The sequence below is a fragment of the Thermobia domestica genome, chromosome 7, assembly GCF_964235325.1.
Source record: "Thermobia domestica chromosome 7, izTheDome1.hap1.1, whole genome shotgun sequence".
NCBI classification, from domain to species: domain Eukaryota; kingdom Metazoa; phylum Arthropoda; class Insecta; order Zygentoma; family Lepismatidae; genus Thermobia; species Thermobia domestica.
The window spans coordinates 111,370,518-111,386,479 of NC_137460.1; the positions used below are offsets into that span (position 1 = coordinate 111,370,518).

Sequence of the window (15,962 nt, forward strand, 5' to 3'; positions counted from 1 at the left end):
ACTGAGCCACCATAGCCTCCAATTCCTTTTTTTAAAAATGCAAATTTCGTTTACATTTCTCTTTAACATTCCTAAGAAAAAGATGGTGCTCTCAAATAATCTACATATTGAACTTATTTTACATCACTACTTGTTATCAAAAGACTTACTACCGAGTTGTTCACATATTTGAAGTGAACATTAAGTGCATATTTTCCTGCATGCCGAAATCGAATTGCAACACCGACTATAGTGGGAAATCCCACCGCCAGACATTCCAGTTTTTACTCTCTCGCCCTTTGAGAAGAGAGTCAGTGGAAGAGGTCATATCTGTTTTGATATGGTCTGAAGTATCACAAAAGCAGTGACCAATCAACTATATCAACGATGTACAGTACATCTAAAAACTAACTACAAAATAAAATTTGACTCAGCACTGTTGCTTTTTCCTAAACAAGAAAACCACCAAAAACACTGTCTTGATTCTTCAGTGGCGGCTCGTCCGTGAGAGAAGTTACAACGGTAAAGATTAAACTTTTATTGTTGCAAACTAAGGTAAGAAAACTTGCCTAATGTAATAATACTTGTATACAAAAAAATAACAGTATTAGGTAGGTTTTCTATTCTTAGTTTGAAGCATTAAAACTAGTTCTTACCGATGTGACATTCCTCATGAGCCGCCACCAGCCTTCTTTATTATTTTACACAGTCCTATAGTTTGACAAAGTCTAAAAACAACGTGTTCAAAGCCTGCTTTATAGCGCTTTAAAATAATAATAATAATAATAATAATAATAATAATAATAATAATAATAATAATAATAATAATAATAATAATAATAATAACTAGAACAAGCAGTTAATATAGAGTATGATTACTTGAACTCAAACAGGTTAAGAAAAAAATTGAAATTCGTAAGAAACTGTACGAAAACAAACATTACCCACGTAATGCAATCTGATTATAGAAGAAAACAGCACGAGATCATTCTAACCGGTTCCGCTTAAACTTCCTTTTACTTGCGAGATTTCAACGGAGTTACATGTTTTATGACCCAAAACAGTGGTGTATTTAGGGGGGCTCACTCGGCTGGAGCGTCCCCATTGAATGCATTTTTTTTTTATGTACTTCCAGCAATACGAGAAAAACTCACGAAATTGTCACCTAACGTCTCTTGTCGAAATGCAGAACAAAAGGCATCATATCTGCAACAGAATGATCCATTCCTCTTAACCTCCGCCCCCTCACCATACACACACACCAACAAACGCTAATTTCTGGATACGCGCCTGCCTAAAAATACCGGAAAAGTTATTTTTTTTTTTCGACATCTGTCCGTCTGTTCGTCCTGATGTACTGTACACTCGCCTAGAGGTCACACCAATCAACACATCTGAACCAAAGTTCGAACTTCTTGGGGACCCGGGTTCAAACCCTGCTCCCGTCAAGTGAACTTTGTGGTGGAAAAACACCGTGCTCGTGGGTTTTCTCGGGGTTCTCCCGTTTCCTCCCACTTTCTTCATTCCACCATTCCATTCATTATTCATGATCACCGTCTCCTTTAGCCTAGCCGGCATAACCGTGGAAAGTAAAACTCAAAAATTTCATTTTTCATTTTTAGGATTTTTATGCTAAAAAAAACAATGGTTTAGTATTTAAAATTGGATCAAGAAATAGTGCGCTAGCTCGTAAGCTACTTTTTAAAAATTATTATTTGGTTTGGGTTCCTAACCTAACATAACCTAAGTAACTCTACTTCATGGCACATGAAATCATGACATCTCTTAATGCAATTCCAATGTTCGTTGAGAAATATATTTGATTTTAGAATATTATTGCTTAATCACAGTGTGGTGACGTTCAATATTCAAACGATATTTACCATAGCCGGTACATAAAACAATGTAATTTAAAAGTCTTTATTAGGCAGAGAGAGAAATATGACTTAATCATTCCATTAGTTAATTAGATTTGAGTTTAGCTTCCGTTTCATCGGCAAGGCTAAACGAGACGTGGACCTAGAATTTAACGTTATGATTCGAACCGTATGTACTCCCACTGGAATGACTGAATCATGTCTTTCTACTAAAAGAAAATAAAAAAAGACTAGAGGTGCGATTCTTGAGAAAGAGGTCAATATTGCAAGTTTTTTCTCAATGTTATCTGTATATAATAAAAGCTGACAAAAAAGGAGGGGGGAGTGAAGATCAACTAAATAAAATAAGCCTACCTGAAGTGTTTTCATGTGTGTACGTTTTGAAATCACGTCAATATTTGGACGAGAAATATCAGGCACGTAATCATATTTTCTTCAAAGCTATCCCTCGTCCTCAGTGAAGACTCTGGACTGAAGCCGCCTCCCCCTATGTTTGATTCTGATAACAGCGTCTGAGTTCATGTTACAGTATTTTTTAACCCTTTTTCCGCCATTTTTCCGCGTTCATTCATCATTGAAGCTACACGAGAGCCTTTCTTCATCATACAATTTTGGATAATAAGCCCTAAATGTTTGCTGACGATGAGAGATGCGGGAAAAGACCTGACTGTGCTTCCTGTTGAAGGTCATTATTAAGGCCCGGATTTTTATGTTTTTACATATTTTTTCCTTTGTATGTACGCTGGTGAAAATATGAAATGTTTGCAAATTACGAAGTAAGGAGCCATATAAACCACAATCACGTTACATATTTTTACATATTTTGAAGTCTGTTACATATTTTCCGTCTACTGTACATATTTTTACATAAATTCAGTTTCCTTGCTCCTTTTCGCTAATTTTCTTTAAATAATACGCAAATAAAAATAGGCTTATATATGGAACAATATCTCAAAAAGTACTTTATTTAATTGTCTATATCTTTTCTCTCACTTTGTTCAACCGATTTGCATTGCGGGAAAGCTGAGTTAAAACAAATCGTACACTCTACAATATGCAAAGAAATGTCGTCAGTTATCGCTTTCAATCCTGAAAAAAAGAAGAAAATCTTATATATATATATATATATATATATATATATATATATATATATATATATATATATATATAGTGGGGGTGGAGGTGGCGGTGAGAGGGAGGTGATTGGAGCGGTTAGGCTTTATCACTTGTTTCTTAAATCGAATTAAAAATCGCTTTTGTATGACCCGATGGCTACTCCGCCACTTCTTCCTTCAAACAAAGGGGAAAAGTATTCAGTTTCGCGACCGGTTTGTTAGTGTGCACGCTCGTGACCGAGTCAGTTTCTTGTTTTCAATGATGGCTTCCTCTTTAGCATCAAAATTGAAATCGTGGATAGCTATGGATGACTCTTATACCACAGACCGTAAAATTGTTTTTTGTTAAGTATGCGATAAGAAATTGGTCTGTTCAATGAAGTCGCAATTGGATCAGCATATGCAAACGGCTACTCACATGAAAAACAAGGTGTTACAGCGTGCCGCAAAGCAAAAACTTTTAACCCAAACAAAACCAGCACCTGAAAACAGCAGTGAATTTTACAAAGACCTTGCCAATGCGTTCATAGCAGCAGACATACCGTGGTACAAATTGCAAGTCCCACAGTTCTCGTTCTTTTTGGAAAAATATTGCAAGAAACGAATCTACTATCCGCAAGAATTATTTCGATGCGTGCTATGAAGATACTATCAAACACATTCGAGCTGAAATTGGTGATTCGCATATATGATTTGCGGTGGATGAAACTACAGACGGATTAGGACGTTTCGTTGCCAATCTGGTGGTAGGAAAGCTTTTATTACTGCTTAAGCTTTTATTACGTAAATATGTTACAGTATATTTATTAGCTAAGAAAATAGCACAGACACAAAATAAACACGAGAAAATATTTTTACATATTTTCATATTTTTAACATATTTCTTACATATTTCACTGATTTTTGTTACATATTTATGTACATATTTCGGTACTTTGTACTACATAAAAATCCGGGCCTTAGTCATTATACAAGTGTTTTCTTTCATAAAAAGCTTTTCCTCTCTCCTCGAAAGGGAAATTTCGGTGGAGAGAAAGACAGAGAAAGTAAACATTGAGGAAGAACAAAAATTTGCATTCGGCGCTCATTCCATTGATTCTTTCATGTTATCTATCATCTGTTTTCTTCAGCCTACAGCGCATGGTAGTAGGACATAAAACTAGAAAGAAACCCTAATCCTTATCAGTGCCAAATGAGAGCGACTTGTCTGCACGCAACCTAAGAATTAATTAATAGTCCCTCTTATTCTGTATTCCATGTACAGGTATTTTTGCCTTTGCTTTTTGTTTGAATGACGCATAAAGAGGGTTATACTCTAGTACAGATGAAAAGAGGTGTTGGTGGTCTCTCTTTTTTCTCCTTTTTTTACATTTAAATTTGCATTAACAATATTGTTGCACACGAGATGAGACGAGATAAAGCTCTCCCAATCGAAACAATACTTTTCGAGACGAGAAAGCAATTTCAATACACTTTTCCCGAGACGAGACAGCCTGAAATATAGTCTCGTGTGCAACACTAACAGTGATGAGTAGGGGTGTCCACAGGTGAGCTTTAGCACCAAGGATGCGCCCATGAAAATATTTTGGGGGACATAGCCTAACTTGGAAAAGAAAGGTATATTGGCGGAGGCAGAATTGTAAATTTGGGTCAGAATAGTAAATTCGGTCGAGAATGGTAATTTTTTGGGAGAAGAGTGATAGGTTTGAGTGGAGATACGCCCAAACCCTGAGTGCAGATGGGCACCCACGTGTTTTAAGCCACTGATTTGTATACGGAATTCCTTTCTGTTTTCTTTAAAAATGAAATGTTAACGATGTGATTGTACTGATTTTTTCTTGAAGCCTAGTTAAATGTTCTGTTCTTTTTCAAAATAAATTTACATCAAAACTCAACGGTAGAGGACTTACTCTAGTCTGTGGGATCCCGGGTTCGATCCCCCGGCAAAATAAGTTTGTAGTGGACAACATAGTGTCCCTGGGTACTCGGGGTACTCCAATTTCCTCCCACATTCCCATTCCACCAATTCTTCCATCACCATTCACTTAATCATCCGCTTTCGTTAGCCTAACGGGCATAAAATCCTGGGACGATAAACTGAAAGATTTCGTTTTCAGATTAAGGTGTACCTAAAATGTCTTAATTAGCCAGTGAGTACTGTTCAAAACTACACGTCATTGACAACTGGTAGATTTTTAAAAAGTATTCATGATAAATACGGTATATGAATAAAGGAAAGGACCATAATTGCTCAATCGCAGACCCTGGTCCAATCCCAGGCTATGTGAACTTGTTGTTGGAAACAGCATGTCCAATCAGTTTATCATATTTCTCTCGTTTTCTCCTACATTATTATCCCACCAGCTCTTTCATTATCATTTAACTGGGTTTATCATCCGTCTCTTCTAGCTAAAGGGCATAATCGTGGGAAGGTAAAATACCCAGGTATAACGTGTATTTCTAAATAACATGCAATCATGCTGTAAGACAGTGGTCACCAAACTTGTAGAAGCTTCTGAGCTACCGTACCGTTTTTTCATCCTACTGTGAGCTACCAACCAAAAGAACTACCAAATTTTTGTCGTCAGCGCCCCTCTGTCGTTAGTCAGCTCAGTGAAGGAATCAAGGTTAGCTAACCGGAGCGTTAACGCGATCTACTGGAAATGTTCCCGCGAGCTATTAGTAGGTCGCGATCAACGATTTGGAGATCACTGCTTTAAAACAATGACACCTCGGAAAGATCTATATGCATAGATGAAACGTTGAAAACAAAAGAGTATGTTTTACTTGAAACAGTTTTAAAAGAAAGGGGAGGTAGATCAGTGGTAGGGGGTCCCGGTTCGATTCCTGCGCTTGTCAATTTGGATTTGCGCTGGACACACACGGTATGTGTGCGTTTTCTCGGAGTTATCTTTCAACATTTATTCCAACATTTCGTTTATCATCATTGTCTTCTAAGCCTCAGACCATAATCATGGGGCATTAAACAAAAAAAAAAAAAAAAAGTTTCAAAAGACTAATTGTTTGCTCTTTAAAAAAGAAATAGTTAAATATTAATTAAATTTTCGTTAAGAGAAATTATCACTTCATCAATATCTATTAGCACTACCCTTCAAGTAATATTAACACGTGTATGAACTTCCTTGCCACTGGCGTCTCTGGCATGTGAATTTTTTTTGGGGGGGGGGGCATCAAAGAGAGTGGTTTAAATGGTACTACCTAGCCCTACTTGTTTGTTATCTTCGATTCCATTTGCTACCTTTCTGCTTACCTTCACGGACCCCCTGAGGTAGGCCTATATCAAGAACTCTGTTATAATCGTTTCACAGCCCGACTATTATATTCCAAATAAATAAAATAAATATTATTTATATGTTATTCTGTGATTAGTAAATAAATTAAAATAAAATAAAATATTGAATATTTTGTAGACTTCAAATTATTGGGGGAACGCGTCCCCCCGCCAGAGACGCCCGTGTTCCTTGCTGTAGCGTTTATGCCTTTTGAGTGAAAAAATCCGATTAGATCCCCAAGGGAACATATGTGAATCGCATTTCATATTAAAGTTGTTAATTTACTTCAAAAACTGAAATGACATTTGTTCCTTTGCGTCCTACAATTATGTTCCTTAGGCTGAACGAAACGGTTGAGTAATCAAGTGAATGATTGTGAAAGAACTAGTAAAATGAGAATGTCGGAGGACAAGAGACAAAACGCACAGACACGATATTGTGCACCACAAACTCACATGGCCTTGGATCGAACCAGGGACTTCTTGCATCAGAGGTGAGTGCTCTATCATTTCGTAGCCGATATTTCTGGCTTTCTTTAATTATATCAATATATGAGCTGTCTAGCTGCCTCACGACACTGAATAGGGCCTATCCAAAAATTTTGTTCCAGCGAATCAAAAATTTGGTACCCGGCCACACACCATCAGACGATTCTACTACACGAGAGTATTACATATTTCACCAAATCGATAAAAACAGCCGATACTCGTATAAAGAAAAATGATACGAAATTGCTGATTGTCTCGGGGATTAGATCCGTAGTTAGGGGCGGCCAGGGACCTCCCTGTCACTAGCTTAAACCTCCCCTGAAACTTTCGGTTGTTATATATATATTTTTTAAAAAAAGTCAAGAATGGTTTAAGTGATCTCTAGTTAGGCTTCTAAATTATCTCCCTTCCCTATCTTAGTTTTCAAGCTATGAACCTATTAAGGCTATAAATGTCTTCTTAATAATAAAAGAAAAGCCGAATTATTACTCTCTGCTCTCCAATTTCAAAACATCCACATCCTAAATAAATAACACCGAATAACTTACAAACATATAATTTGCATAACGAGCTTTTCTTTTGCCTCTCCCTCTCTCTCTCTCTCCTTCTCTTTTTACATCAGAAATGCTTTGAGCCTTTATTTGTTGTATGTTATCAATTTTTACGATTTCTATCTTCTTACCCATTATTCAGCTGGCAGGGACATAATAATCACCATCAGAGAGAAAAAAAGAATGTAGCGCAAAAATCCATTGATACTTTCGTTAGCGAAATAAAAATAAATAAGAATTTCATTGTTAAGTATATACTTATTACCGAATACCGTTAGACTTTTTTTTAATGCTGCTTAGCAGCAGGATTACCATATTACATATTTCCTACATTAGCTTGTCTTCCTGGGTTGCACCGATAAAGAACTCAAACGAACCACACGTCAGTCAATATCACCGGAACGAGCATAACATATCACCGGAACAGTTATCACTATCTTGGTAAAGGAAGGAAAAACCCAGAGGGGCGGAGCGATCATGAGGGGCTACGTCAAACAACTGAAAGTTTATTAAAATTCCCCACTGTCACTTAACGGAAAGACATCTTGATATTCACTACCATATACATTCATTAAAAAAGCAAAAAAGAACCAGTTTCGTTTCTATGTCAACTACAAAGAGAAAAGTACTCTGAACTAAGCGAAATGAATAAAGTAATTCATTCTACTTACAGCTGACGATTCTCATTGGGTGCCTTATGAATTCCCGAGGTGCGACGACTGCGAGTTATTCCCGCACTTCAATCAAAATAAGCATGTACTCGATTACGAAAGCAAACATTGCGACGGGAAAATCTTTTAAATGCTGGTTTTACCCATTCCACAATTATCCAACAGATTGTAATGAAGGACTAGTATCATATGTGTTGGAATACACTGAGGGATTTCGCAGGCGTAATTTATCTATCACGCACAACATATTAACTTGCCATTCGTTGAGATAGTGGAGGCGCTCTATCAAAATCCGCAAAGAAGATCCGCACGTACTATAAAATCTTGTTATCTCACTTTTATTATTACAATTGACGTCTACAACTGACTGATTTTTCATGTACAATAAAGTTATAATTACAGTTTCTATATGCATGGTACCTCTAATCCTAATTATCAACCAGGTCAAAATTTACGTCCAGGCCTAAATTTAGAATGTGCTTAATGCTACATGACGTGGTGGTAGACGAACTGGCAATCCTACCCCTGCTCTACTGGCTTAGTGACCCTGCTACCTACGGTCATGTAAGTGGGCTAGAATCTACATTCGGGCAGAACACTCATACATATGTATTTTACGGGCTATAAAGCATTCACATACAGTGTCGCACATAATGGGATGGGAAACATCGATGAACCTGAATACGCTACTGTTGATGGGATTCAGGATTCAGCACCGAGGCCAGTGATGTTTCCCATGCTAGGGTTTTTGGTGGCATACGCTCAACCGTTTTCAAACACATAGCGTATACTGACTCTATATACAACCGCTCTTTCGTAAAATGAAGGTGAATATACGCTTAACTATAAAAATATGACGTGAGTATATGTCGTGCACTACCGAATACATCCCTCACCGACGCGATACACCTATGAAACATAGAACTACAATTGTCGGTGGAATTGGCACCACTGTAATACTTCGATGTTCTCCCACAGGAAATCGAACCCGAGACCACATGCACCAAAGGTGCGCCCCCTAGCCACTAGGCCAGTGTAAAGAGGCATCTGAGTACGCTCGTCTCGCATTTTCCTGTCTCCTTTACACTATACGAAGTCAGACTGTCCTACAGTCCCTATTAGAACTCTACATTTTCTGTGTATATTGTATCGCTAATCGTAATGCTCAAAAAGAGTTCCTTCATAGTTGTATAGTTAATATATATGCCTACAGCGCGGAGATATGGGTTCGATTCCCAGTGAGAGCTCGTATGAAAAAATCGATTGGTGGAATTGAGGAAATAGTAGAACAATGAGGTTATTCACCACACACTCACATGACCTGGGGTCGAACGAGGGATCCCTCGCACTCTATCAGCAAGTTACCCTGTCCCCAGGAGAGTTCACATAGTTCGGATTCCATGTGAAGCAGTAGATCCATGTCTCATACAGCCTCAGTGCTTAAAAGGGGACGTTAAACTCCAAATCAACTATGCTCAAATTATTTCATCAGTCGTCAAGCTCCTAGTTTACTGTGCCCTTTTGAGCCAAGGCGAAAAACTGGCCATTCTATCCTTGTTCTACTGGATTAATGACCGCACCCAACTACATTAGAATTAAGGCTGGGCAGAACATTCAGACAGACGGCTAATTGAATCCCCTAAGATGGATTCAGTGATCAGTACAACCTGTACTTCATTCTTCGAAGGCTAGAAGCAGATTGACAACTCTAATATAGAAATATGCAAACTCCCGAGGACCACCTGTGTCGTGGAAGGAACAGTTTCCTGCACCAGTTCCAATCATCATGGTAGCATGAATCACGAATGAATTGTAGGTTCCGTTCTTTATAACCTAGGTGATGTATAAGGACGTAAAGCAAAGTCAGTTGACCAATCAAAAGGCGTTGATACCACGACAAAATCCACTGGCTATCTATTTCTGCATTAAAAGAACTTCGGGTCCATTACACCATAAAGCTAGTAGCCTTACTCCTGTGATGCCAAATCATTATAGCGAATGGTTTGACAAGCGTTTTCCTAAGTTCGAGTCTCTGTGGAATCCATAGTTTCATATAACACCAAGAGGTTTCCAAGGACGATATGATAAACTCAAGTGACCTACTAACCAACGTGTGGTAACAGCTTCGATATACAGGAGTGGAGAGTACATTGAACCAGAGCTATGAACAAGTATAGGTCAGGGTCAAATCTACAATATTATTTGCATATTCGGGAAGTTTCAAAGGATTTTGGTCGCTGCATCAAAATTTGTTACTTCTGGAAAGAATGATATCCCCCAACTAGAATTGCTGAAGGACTCTTTCGTAGCTACAACACAGAAAATTTAGATTCGTTCCCGGTCGAAGCCCGATCGGTATTCCACGTTAAGCTGTCGACATTTGACAGAGTACACTTTTGACCCCGACTGGGCCTTGGATTTTAAATTAACAATGGCCCAAAATCACCTACAACAGAATCCACCCAATGCTACACTAGACGGAGGTTTTCTGAGTATTTTCAAACTGTAACCTACAACCTTATAGGCCTATCTAAGTGAATGGTAAGGCGAGTAACGGGTAATAGAAAACAGGATGGTGAAGTTATATTACATGAGTTTTCTTTGTATATTGGGTATTGGGGGGATTTTCTTCCTAATTTTTATTATGTAATATAAAAGACTTCTCACGTACTAATATTTAATTTATTATGCAAGACATATCTAACGATGACTCCCCCAGGAGGCAACTTTCCTCTGAAACAGCCAATGCTCTCTCTCACATCATAAACACTTTATTTATTTATTTATTTGTATAATATTTAGAAGTACGCTACTCTATTGAACCATCTTGTTCCTCAAGAAAGCAGAAAGGAAATCACGCTTAAAGAATGTGTATTGAACATGAACTTTTGAGGTAGTAAAATAACCAAGAACGTTTTAGAATGTGTGAGAGGCTTAAGACTCCTCAAACTGAGTTAAAGACAGTGCGGCAGGGCGGTAACTCCCAAGCCCCGCCAAGTGAACGTTGTGGTGGACAAACACCGTGTGCGTGGGTTTTCTCGGGGTTCTCCCGTTTCCTCCCACTTTCTTCATTCCACCATCTCATTCATTACTCATCATCACCGTCTCCTTTTTAGCCTTACTGGCATAACCGTGGGACGTAGAACTCAAAGATTTCATTTCAAGAATTTCATTAGTTAATCACCCTTCCGTTACCTTGTAGTGATAAAATTTAATTTTTATCAATGTACCTTCCTTCAAGAACTTCCACTGTTCCCTAATGAGCATCTACGAAATGATTTGTTTTTAAATCTTGATCCACAATTATTATTCTTATTATTACAGCAACAGTACTAATTTGAAATCAAAAAAAATATTATGTTTGCAAACATATAAATTCAAGAAAGTGTCCTTAGTTTAGCTTAGGACTACCTCTAATCAAAGTTGCACCACTGTTCTACGTTCAGATAATCAACAGGTTACCTCAAACGTTAATCTCTCGAAACAAATCATCATCTGCGTTAAGCATTGTAGGATGAAGGAGAAAGTTAATGGTCATTTTATTACTTTTTTCTTTCTACTTGGGAATGAAAAGGTAGAAGAGAGTAAAAAACGTGTTTGATTCATCTGTTTCTATGAATTGACTGCGCAAAAGGGACAGAACATTCATGCCTTATGATTGCAGGAAATACCCAGTTTCATAAGCAGCGAAAATCTTTAGTTTATTCTGCAACAGTACGCTATCAGTCTTTAACAACCAGCAAAAATCTCCGTTAAGTACAAAAGAAGAAAGCCCCTTTTCCGCAACCAAACGTAACTTTTCCTTTGATCCCAATGTTTAAAAGCAACAAGCTTTTCAATACGCAACTTCCGATTGAACTCTTTACGTTTTATCTGGAACATGAACAATGGACAAGGAAGTGGAATATCCATCCTATTATAGTTGTCCTTGCTCCTTCCCGTTTCTAGTGCTTCTACACTTTAGTGATGCACTTAGATCATAACTTTCCAGTGTAGTCAAAGCATACAAAGAGGTGATAAATATCGTTTTGTTGAAATGCGTTTCTGTTCATAAATAAATTTAATAGTTACCCGATAAGACATGTATGTCCTCTTGAACTGAAGAGCAAATAGTTCATTGAGCAATATTCTTAGGGGTCCCGGGTTCGATCCCAGCCCCGCTAAGTGAGCTTTGTGGTGGACGAACACCATGTGCGTGGGTTTTCTCGGGGTTCTCCCGTTTCCTCTCACCTTCTTCATTCCACCATTTCATTCACTTCTCATCTTCATCGTCTGCTTTAGCCTAGTCGGCATAGCCGTGGGACGTAAAACTCAAAGATTTCATTTTCAATATTATTCTTATCTTTAGGTATTGTTCACTTTTAGCATCGCTTAGCAGCTATCTAAACGAGATAGGGTGGTTGAGGAACGGCTTATGCTATGACGGTTGATCTTACAGGATGGTCTGCATTCGCAGAGGGCTTATCCACTGGCCAATTGGACAAATGCCTGGTGCACCTTCCCCTAATGGCGTTCCCTCAATAATCTATTTAATGAACGAAAATAGACATATAAGATAATATAGATGGTTATTTTTCTATGTATAATATGTGGTTTATAAATATGAAATGTCTATAGCAATATACATGTGTCAATTACAAAATAACCCCCTGCCCGACCAGTTAGTATGGATGTCCTATGTGTGTTTCATGGAGTCGATCCAAACCTACCAGCCAACTGTAGCTCTTTAAAGCCACGGTAGAGGTTCAGAGCCAATGTTAATGGTAGGACCCGTCATTCATTTATTTATTTTATTTATATATATTTATGCATGTATTACTAGTATCTATGGCTTTCAGACCGTCACATAGGGGATTGACTTCCCTTGGCAAGCACACTATGCGAGGAAGGAAGAAAGCGACTTGGGACCTGTATGTTAGGTATTATCCCAGGATTTGCCTAGTGTGAATGAGGGGAAATCCCACTCAGGAAAACCTGGTCTGAAAAAGCTGTTACACCTTGTACCCACGGGGAATCAAACCCGGGACCACTCGCACCAAAGGCGAAAGCGGTACCGACTACGCTACGGGGGGAGGGGACATCCTATCCTTCATAAAAAATAGTAATGGATATGGGAGCAAAACACAAAAAGTGATACTCAAACTTTTCAGAATATCGACAGTTATTAATATATATTCGGACGGTGTACCTACATTTTAACGTGAGATCCAGAGCATATGCACTCTCAGCGAGTAACTAATCAGCATCCACGCGCATATACGTAATAAGATGCTAAGACATTTGCCTACACTGGACCTTTCCAATAACGGGCTTGTATCAGTTCTGAATTCATCGGATAGAGACTAATAAGTAAATGAATTTTGATTTAATTCAATTTTCGCCGGATTCGATTCAATTTTATTTATGTAAATTGAGAAGTGATGGTAATAACTATACAGGAAAAGAATTGGTGTACAAATTCATTATACTAAAGACGGTATTTACAGACTTTGTATTTTATTTTGAACATGGGCGTCTCTTGTGGGGGACGTGTCCCCCAATATTTTGAAATACGAAATATTCAATATTTTATTTTAATTTAATTTATTTACAGAGATTTAATTTTCTTTAGTCTGTCACGGACATCTGTTTAATAAATCAATAAAAAAAATGAAGTGACATAATCTAAAATTCCGCTGAGATACTAGCAGTTAGATTATTTCCTCCCAAATTTTATATGCCAGAGACGCCAATGATTTTGAAACATTCTTAAAAGCAACAGCTAATTATTTTTGCAGTTCTTCCAGTCTAAAAAGGCTTCCAGATTTCAAGTAAATGCCGCATCTGCCATCTGTTGAGCACATTATGAACTCTGTAGCTGAACTCTTACAGCTATCCCTCACACCAACAGTAGGAGAGATAATACCAAAAAATGCATCAAATGCATGATAAGAAATCTAATGCACATACACAAAAATACGTCTGAAATAAATTTTTAATGTCACACATTTTTAATAATGAAATTAATAATAGGGTCTATTAAAAAAAAGGAAAAAAACACACACACACACACAAACACAAACGTGAAACATGTAAAGGCATCACTTCATGGCGGCGATTAGGGGGGCAAAGGGGGGCAGTTGCCCCCGCACTTTTTTGAAGTAACCCATTAATGTATATAGTTTCATTTAGAAAAGTAAAGTTTTTGTATGTATTTACTGATTCATAGAAAAAATGGTGCCATATATTTGCCGTTCCGTGAGTATGTATTGGTTGTCTTCCCGTGGAGTAAAGAAAACTACAGAAATTAGGTTTTAGTTTCTTAAGAAACAACTTCTATTTTTTCCATTGTTTTGTAGTGCAATATATGAGTGTAGTGCTGTGTTAGGAGTGTACGAGTGTATATACAATTAAATTTAGTGAATTCAACATAATTCTAGGTTTTAGTGTTATTTCGTATAACTGGAGTGATTCTAAGTATTATCGTGTTTTGAAGTGAAAACTGCACCTAACGGCAACGAACATGTTTCGGGAAGTTGCAAAAGCAAATATTTCTTTAAATGTCGTAGCATATGCTTGTAGTATTTACTGTCTTTCATTTTCTAAGAGTAATAACATACATTTAATAGCATGTGTGGAATTAAAAATTAAGTTGTTCATTAATCCCTGTTTCAATATGACTTTTGCAAAAGAAGCATCATTATTTATGACTATGATAAATTTATCCTTTCTATTTATTTGTTTCGCAAATTTATTATTCAATAAACTGATCACACAGTTTTCCAGACAGAATTTGAAGACGTTCATGAGCAAGGAATCAAATCTCTTATTACACTTTTGTAGTTTTAGAGTACAAAGAGCTACTACCTACTGGCGTTGCTTTTGCTCTTGTCAATTTAGTTAATAAAATATGAAATACTATATACGGTATTTTAACTGAAAAAATATAGTATCCTATTAGTTATACAACTTTTCGTCAAACAAAATATTAGAAACAAGCAGGAAAACTAACATTCATATGGAAATATTCAGATCATGTCTTCCCCTCCCCCACTTTTAACGTCCAACTGCCGCCACTGAGAAGGATCGTTCGGGTGGGGGAAGGGAGGGCCTACGTTTTGCGTTATTTTTTCTTATTTTAAAGTTAGTTTATATATTCATAGTGTACAGTACATATAATTTTGTTTCCATCAATTAAATCAGACATCCTAAAACGTGTGCAACATTTTTTATTTTTGGACTTCTTTTTTCCGCTATATATATATAAATTAACAATACAATTCATAAGAAACATTTGTAAAGTATTGGTCTCTGCTAAGATGTTAAGATGTTAGAAAATATGAATAACAGCAACTTTGATATAAAAAATGTTTTAAGTGGAGTGAGTGAAGCAGAAGGTGAGTAACTATAGAGCTCCGGGCTATGTAGTTTTTTTATTATCCGATCTGACCTTCCACCACATTATGCATTTGTAGCTTTCCCACACAGCACATGTTCAGAGAAAATCGTCCTACGGTTTGTAGCTATGTTAAAGAGTTTAGCGCCCCTTTTCAAGATCAAGGTTACATGAAATGCGGACCATATTACATGTTTAAGTGCTATTCAAAACTATCCGTAGCTAATGCATTCAAATTTCACGAAGCAAACCAGGGCCTCGTGCACAAAAGACACACGCTAGGCACTAGACCAACGATGAGGACTATCATCCTGTGATTATCCCATTAAAACTGCAGAAATGTCCCACACGAGGTTCCATTTGTAGAATATGAGCAGATGTCTAAACTTCTATAAGTTGTCCACTAGTGGCAAGAGTAGGACATCCTGGGACTGACATCCCTTGAACGTTCAATGGATGTTTGTGTGCTGTGAGTGTTTACGCATGATATGCTGTAATAATTAATTGTAATGAGACGCTGAGCAGTATGGGAAGTGGGTCAGGAAAAGTAGGGCAACGTTTTTGTCTTTTAGCCGCAATAGTTTCCTACGTGTAGTTTTAAGAACGTTTTATA

At 37.4% G+C, this 15,962-nt stretch overlaps 1 protein-coding gene across 8 annotated transcripts in view; it reads right to left on the reverse strand.

The window, feature by feature from the left end:
* Positions 1-15,962, reverse strand: part of cact (NF-kappa-B inhibitor cactus) — a 201,877-nt gene that overhangs the window by 43,140 nt on the left and 142,775 nt on the right. Inside the window, exon 1 of one of the 8 annotated variants that reach the window (XM_081765146.1) lies at positions 7,975-8,005. The exons of the other annotated variants lie outside the window; for them this stretch is intronic. Within the exon in view, the coding sequence (XP_081621272.1) occupies positions 7,975-7,990 (16 nt within the window). The 5' untranslated portion in view covers positions 7,991-8,005. Of the gene's footprint in view, positions 1-7,974; positions 8,006-15,962 lie in introns of those variants that run through there. 8 annotated transcript variants of the gene reach the window in all.